This window comes from Prosopis cineraria, unplaced genomic scaffold, assembly GCF_029017545.1.
Source record: "Prosopis cineraria cultivar Desert tree isolate PC_DT_omini unplaced genomic scaffold, ASM2901754v1 PC1012, whole genome shotgun sequence".
In the NCBI taxonomy this organism is placed as follows: domain Eukaryota; kingdom Viridiplantae; phylum Streptophyta; class Magnoliopsida; order Fabales; family Fabaceae; genus Prosopis; species Prosopis cineraria.
In genome coordinates this window covers 1,880-9,322 of record NW_026556337.1, presented here as the reverse complement: position 1 = coordinate 9,322, position 7,443 = coordinate 1,880, and the positions used below count along the sequence as shown (strand labels likewise).

The 7,443-nt window shown below is 34.2% G+C and overlaps 1 protein-coding gene across 1 annotated transcript; it reads left to right on the top strand.

Moving 5' to 3' along the window:
- Window positions 1-603: 603 nt before the first annotated feature.
- LOC129299040 (uncharacterized) lies at window positions 604-4,787 on the top strand. Its single transcript, XM_054937485.1, has 4 exons — window positions 604-994; window positions 2,690-3,088; window positions 3,120-3,372; window positions 3,511-4,787. The coding sequence occupies exons 2-4, from the start codon at window positions 2,765-2,767 to the stop codon at window positions 4,392-4,394; spliced, it is 1,461 nt and encodes a 486-aa protein (XP_054793460.1). The 5' UTR covers window positions 604-994; window positions 2,690-2,764; the 3' UTR covers window positions 4,395-4,787.
- The last annotated feature ends 2,656 nt before the right edge of the window (window positions 4,788-7,443 follow it).

Sequence of the window (7,443 nt, the reverse complement as noted above, 5' to 3'; positions counted from 1 at the left end):
TCATTAAAAAATTAATATAAATGATTAAATTGTCATTAATTCAAATATCAATTACCATTTCCAAGTTTTATTTCAAGATTTACAGATTTTCTTCTTAAAATAGTAAAAATTCAACAACAATTCACAAGTTTAAATTTAAAATTCTGATATTTCTCAGGTGTTACGAATATCAATTACCATTCATCAATTTTGTTCTAAGATTTACAATTTTTTTTAAAAATTATAAAAATGCAATAACAATTTTAATTTTGCATTTGAAATTATGAATTAAAAGTAATTTGATCATTCACATTAATTCTTTAATAACAGAAAAGTTTTTAACGATTTTAAAAGAATTATAACATTTTAATTGATTAAAATATTATTTATATAATGCAAAGAAATTTTATTATTATTTCTTCATATTTTTATATGCTTTGGAGTTAGTTTAACAGAAGGAATGAGTAGTTTAGTGAAAGTTTTGCAAATAAATTTAATGGAGTTTGGGGTTTGAAAGAAACAAATTTTATTTTCTGAAACCAGCAAATCACCAAAATACCCTTTAACAAGAGAAACAGCATATCAGATTATCATATTTTCTTTGCCTTTGCCCTTTCCATTTTTCGTTCTCGGCGCTATCGGAACGAAACCTCGGCGAGGGAGCTCGACGTCGTCTTCTCTCCTTCCTCCTCCCTTGCCACGAGATTGATCCTCCCTCCCCCTTTCTCTTCTTCGAAACCGTTGCCTGTGGCTGAGAGAGGGAGAGACCTTGAAATTCTCCATTCCATTGTTCTTCCTTCTCTCATCATCTCTGTGTGTGTGTGTGTGTGTGTTCTGTCCGCTTGCAGCCGGTGGATGTTAGAGCTGAGCTGCCGCTGCTGGAGGCCTGATTCGTGAGTTTTTCCTCCCTTCGATGCATGCCGTCAACTTCTACTTTCTTCCCCTGTTCTGTCGGTGCTGTTTGGGTGAGCGAGAGGAGCTTGAATTCTTCCTTCCATTCCTCTTTTGATCATTGGTGAGTTCAAGCTTCAACATTTATCTTCATTCCATTGGGTCTGTCATCTGTATATATTGTGATTTGGATAATTGCTTTGGTTGTTTCCTTTATTCCCGTTTGTTTTCTGCTGCTTTACATATGTAAATATGTTGACTTCTCATGCATCTACCATCTCTTACAGTTTTGTGACATTTGTGGTTGGTGCTATGGATATTCTTTTACAAATACTAAATGGCTCTGATGCCTTTTTAATTTTGACCGGAAGTCATGATTGAGATATTCGTTAGAATGTGTTTAAGAGTTTATTGATTTGATTTAGCTTACGTTGGAAACATCATACATTGAAGATCACGTGCTTTTACTATTGACATTTAGCAGTTCATTTTAATTAGTCCTTTATTTATTTGTTTCAAGAAGACATTCTATTTTCTTTCAGTTATGATTGGATAGTTTTATTCTTAGTTTGTTAGTTTATTATAATTTTCGGATAGGTTAATCTTTCAGCCTGCAATCAATCTATTTACGAGTGTCTAAAATTGGGGCGTGACAGGGCGCAACTGCAAATAGGCTAATAGACTGATATGGTTTAAACCTCCATAAGCTGGAAATTTCCCTTTTGTTTAGCAACTCTTCCCAATTTATTTATGAGTGTGTTGTAATATATTTACCTCCACTACCGCTCCCATCCTGCTAATACTTAATGCTATCAGTTGTTTGCTAGTCACCTTAGGAAATTTAGAACAAGAAATAGGAAGGAGAGGAATAGCGTTCACCACAGATTTTATCATAAGTTCTCTTCTAGCAAAGGGAAATAGATTCTTATTCCACCCTTTAACCTCCTTTCTCACTTTTTCCCTCACATAAGGCTCACGTAAGCCAATGCTTGTTGCTTAGATTTTGCCCCACACACTTGGTATACCCAAGTGCTTTCCAAAATCAGCAGATTCACTAATGCCGAGAACATCACAGACCTGATTCATAACACTATTAGGTACATTAGCAGAAAAAAAAAAAGAAAAAAGAAAAACACCAGAGATGTCAAGATTAGGTAACTGACTAGAAGCTTCACAGTACACTTTCAAAATCTCAGCTAATCCTCTATAATTATCCAAATTAGCATTCACAAAAAGTAGAGCATCATCCACAAAGAAGTAGCAGCAATTAGTTTAATTTTAGTGAATCTAGATTGTTCTTTTCCATGATGAATCTGAACCATCCGTTTATTTTCTCTTTAAATTCCACTTCCTCCTAGGTGTTCAGGCAGAGCCATCTCTTTGTCGTCCCTGCCATCACTATTCCTTTTGCGGTCAATTGAGCCGTTCAATCAGCTCCCTCTTCCTCTCTTTGCTGTTAGGTTCAGTCGGTGCTGTGCAGCAGATCAGCGAAGTCTGTTTTCTTCCCAGTTAGATTCTATTTTTTTTTTTTTAAACTTCTGTGCTCTTTCTCAAATTTTTCCTTTTTGTCTTTGATTAGTATTGATGTGGATGCTTTCAATTTCCTTACCCTTTCTTGTTTTTCTTCTCTCTAGCTCGTACACCATGTTTTAAGAGAGAGTAAGCAATAACAGTTGAATCAACATTATATTCAAATGGTTTATTGTAATGTTTTCTTTCATGTAGTTTCTAGCCTTCTCCATCTATTGATAGAGTGAGATGTGTTTCGTGTGTGTGTATTAATTTCATTTGTTTTTCATTTTTGGTTAAATTTCTGCAGGATAAAAAACTGAGTTTCAAACGACAGTTGTGGGTGTTTCACATTATTCAATCTTTATTTTCATTCCCATACGTAATGGGTCATACTGATACCTTGGAGTACCCCATATCAGAGCATACGCTTCAGTTATTGTTTGGGGCTTCAAACTCGACTGACTTAGAAAAGTCCTTAGAAATTCTCATAGAAATTTCCAAATCTGCTTCTGGGCGTTCAGAGCTTGCTTCCAAAGGACTTCTCCCAGCAGTGCTGGAGATAATTCACTCTGTGCATTGTACCTCACGGTATCATTTTCTTTCACTGTCTTTGAAGTTCCTTAGAAATCTATGTGCTGGAGAAATTGCAAATCAAAACTCATTTGTTGAGCTCAAGGGGGCTGGTATTGTCTCAAATGTTTTAAACGTCAGTGGCAGGTTTATTAGGCCCAGATCAGGGATTGGTTCGTGTGGGTTTGCAGGTTTTGGCAAATGTTTCATTGGCTGGGAAAGAACATCAGCATGCTGTTTGGGAAGAACTCTATCCTAATGGTTTTGTATCTCTTGCAAGACTCCGGAGCAAGGAGACTTGCGATCCCTTGTGTATGATAATCTATACATGTTGTGATGGGAATCCTGAATTAGTTAGAAAGCTTTACAGTGATCGTGGGTGGCCTATAATGGTAGAAATTGTGAGAACTGCTTCTTGTGGTAAGTTATAAGAACTATTTGTTTGTATAATGTGCCAATTTTCTCTGTTGTCATTGGGTTTTTGAGGGTTTCTTTGGAATATTTGATTATATTCCTTTTCTTTTGTTATTTTCTTTATTCATTGGTTTCCATACGAAGCAGTTGGTTTTGGAGAAGACTGGTTAAAGTTACTCCTTTCAAGAGTATGCTGGGAAGAATCTCAGTTGCCTCTATTGTTCGCTAAATTATGGTCTGGGGCTGCTCCTGAGGGTGAAGTTACTAAATCTAGAGATGATCAGTTAACATCTGAACAAGCATTTCTTTTAGGAATTCTAGCAGAGGTCTTGAATGAAAAGATTTCTGATATCACTATTATAAAGGATGTTACAATGTTTGTTTATGAAATATTCAAGCAGTCTATTGGGGTTCTTGAGCACACCCCTAAAGCCAAGTCTGGTATACCTACTGGCTGTGCTTCCATTGACGTTCTTGGATACTCTATGAGCATATTGAGAGATATTTGTGCCCAAGATGATGCGGCAGCAGGTAGCAAAGGGGATGCAGAGGATGCTGTTAATGAATTATTATCACATGGCCTCATTGATTTGCTTTTGTCCTTGCTTCATGATCTTGAGCCTCCAGCAATAATCAGGAAAGCAGTAACACAATCTGACAACCGAGACGAAGCTGAACCATCTAGGCTGTGGAAACCCTGCCTGTACAAGGGATTTAGGAGAGACATTGTTGCTCTTGTGGGGAATTGTGTGTACAGAAGAAAGCATGCGCAAGATGAGGTAAGGAAGAAAAATGGAATAATGCTGCTATTGCAACAGTGTGTTACTGATGATGACAATCCATTCCTTAGGGAGTGGGGAATATGGTCAGTGAGGAATATGTTGGAGGGGAATGAGGAGAACCAAAGGGTAGTTGCAGAGCTGGAGGTTCAGGGATCTGTTGACTTGCCGCAAATTTCAGCACTTGGACTTAGGGTTGAAGTTGATCAGAAAACTAGACGTGCAAAGCTTGTAAATAATGCCCCATGAAAATTCACCTTGAATGGGATGCATCTATCAATGGCGTCTTAAGAAGAAAGTGCATTCTTCAGAAAATGAAGAGTAGATCTCTGAAGCATATTCATTGAAACAACCAGGCCTTGTTTTGACCTTTTTTTAGGCGGAGTTTGTATTTTTTCTCACTTCAGCTATAGGTAATTAAATCTTAAATTTGGCTATGCATCTCTTGTCGGTTTTCCTTTTGATCTACATCTTGGCTGATAAATTACGTAGGATGGATAATGAATTCATTAGAGGGCTAACAAGTAACAACAGATAAACTGTATACGAAATTTGAATTATATTTAACAATTTTTGTCGTTTTAGCCATGTACATTACAAATTATAATGTTCATTTTTTTTAGCAGACTTGTATCATCCTTATATCTTAGCCGTCTTTAAATTTATTAACAGTTCAAATATCCCCAAAATAAATGCCATTTTTCGGAAGACAAATTTGTGAGGAAATGATATATATATGTATATTTTTTTTTTTGGTGGTATGCGAGGAAATGATGCTTTTATGTTGGAGGACTAAAATTATCAGCGTCTAGGAAGTTAGATTTCTTCACTTTCAAAACGATTTGTTTTGATTTCTTGACACTAGACATGACAGATAACAAAATGAAATAAAAACAATTGGAAATCTTAATAGATATTATGAAAAAGAAATAAACTGAACAATGAGGTTCAAATTTGTCATATGAAGTGTTATTTTGGGTCGAATAGGGACCCAGAATACTGTCCTGTTCCTTATAAAAAATAATGGATATTATGAAGCTTAACTGCATATTCGCTAGTGACAGTTGATCATCTGATAAAATAAATTACAATCAATTACAATGTCACAAAAAAAAAAAAAGCTAATTAAGATAAAACAAATCATAACTTTTTTGGCCAACATTTATTATGTTTCAAGAGCCGCTGTTATAGCATAGGAAATTTAACCAGTACTCTGGATCAGAACACAGTACAATATTCACATCAACAAAAACATGTGATGTAAGCTAAATTCTCCTGTGTCTGGTAAGTTCTCGCATTTTTACTCCCGGCAAAGCAAAAATGTAACCAAAATGAGTTCTAAGCTGCAAAACTGTACACTATCTGTATATCTGTATCTTCAACAAGCGTGACACACTTAAAAACCGGCAACTCTTCTATGGTGTAAATTACTTCCCAAAAACCATAAAAACTCTCTGTTTTGTAATTTACATTCATCTTGTTCTCATGGCAACAAGGGATAAGTAAATGTTCATCAAATTCATTGAAGGGTTAAAAGGACAAAAATATTTCAGAACTTTTTTCATCAGGAGTATCCAATATTTTTAAGTCAAAAAATGTGCAAGAGTGCCTATTAACTTTTTTAAACCAGAGCAACCTTCCCTGGATCACTAGAATAACTTTTGGGATACAAGGTACTTTTGCATCTAGAAAATATGTTTTTTTTTTCTTGGTATTTTTGCATTGGAAAAAAGTTTTTGAGTATTTTTACACCTGCGTTTGCTTTATTATTATTTTTTAATGGTCAACACTAATGGACATTAATGGGGAGGATGCCCTTGCTAAAAAGAATTCATGGGTTTTAGGCACCATTGTTGATTTAAGAGAAGTTCTCGAGAAGCTTATTAAATTATATAATGAGGAAAAAAAAAACCAAAATAATGAAGATTATTTATGTGCCACTGAAGTCTTTGACTAGCTTTTTTCTCTGTTTCTATCATTCTCATGGTCATATCAAAATTTGGAACAGTAAAATGTGAACACATTTTTCGTCCACTTTTTAACCCAGAGATATCTTCATATTAATTACAAGTAGACGCATGGTTAAGGCAAATGAACCATTTTATCATTCACTTATAGTCTAAGTTCTTAAATCAGTTAGTTTAGAAAGATTTAATCAGTTCTTAATTATCAACAGCTTGTCCCCATTCGGGTTTGTATATATGCTGCCTCAGAACATTTTTGGCAGCTTTTCAGTACAAACATTAATTGGAGATAATCTATTATAACAAATGAAACAACTGACAAGAATGAAATTAATTGCACAATCTGATTCCACTTCTCAACCATCTTCCAAGTTAGAACAGCAAATTGTGAACCATTATCTCTATTAATTTAATGATTGATTCGGTTTTTAAAAACTTGTATAACAAAGAGGTATGGTTCAATACCTATTGTTGAATTTATTGTCAAGTTTCGTGTTCATTTTATTGCTGTGGCCTTGTGGTACTCCATGATCTGATAATTTTTTGGGCTATATATGATACTGAGTGTGATGTGCAATGGAAATGTGTAATCTTTTTCAAACCAAAATGCTAGTAGACAAAATGTTTCAATTATTGTCATATTTGAATGCTTTCGGATGGCTTTTATATGATATAATGTGATCCTTTTGTCATTATATTCTTTTTCATGTATATTATTTCAGGTTTCAAAATTCCTTCAAGGATAGCTTAAATATGTCACTCTCTTTTGCACGTTTTTCTCTGGAACCATGATCTAAACTTTATGTTTAATCATTTCAAGCATTAAACAAAAATTAAGAGTAAGTGAGTAACCTTTCCTTGAAAAAAGGAGGAAATTTCATTAATCTTCTGACAGTAACAACAAGTAAGTGAGTAACCTTTCCTTGAATATTTCCACACTTTCCTTTTTCTCTATTTCTTTATAACATCAATGCTTGAATCAATTAGCGTGGATCTCAGCTATTAATTTCTTTAATTTTCTTGAATATTTCCACACTTTTCTTTTTCTCTATTTCTTTATAACATTGATGTTTGAATCAATTAGCGTGGCTCTCAGCCTATTAATTTCTTTAATTTTCACAAAAAAAAATCTTGAAACCACCTCATATAGAAAGATATTTTTTTATTAATATTAGATTATATTATTATAATTAATATTTTTACACTTAGACTGCCATCTATACATACATACATCCATACATCCATCCATCCATCCATATATATAATATTAAATTTGTATGAAGCTAGTATTCATATGCTATGAATAATGCAGCTCACCTTAGACTCTATGCAAA

What these genes read in the sequence shown, in the direction of transcription:
- LOC129299040 (XM_054937485.1), top strand. Translation starts at nt 2,765, where the DNA reads ATGGGTCATACTGATACCTTGGAGTACCCCATATCAGAGCATACGCTT. An exon ending in TTGTCTCAAATGTTTTAAAC is followed by an intron (nt 3,089 to 3,119) that starts GTCAGTGGCAGG and finishes GGCCCAGATCAG; the next exon opens with GGATTGGTTCGTGTGGGTTT. An exon ending in TGTGAGAACTGCTTCTTGTG is followed by an intron (nt 3,373 to 3,510) that starts GTAAGTTATAAG and finishes TTCCATACGAAG; the next exon opens with CAGTTGGTTTTGGAGAAGAC.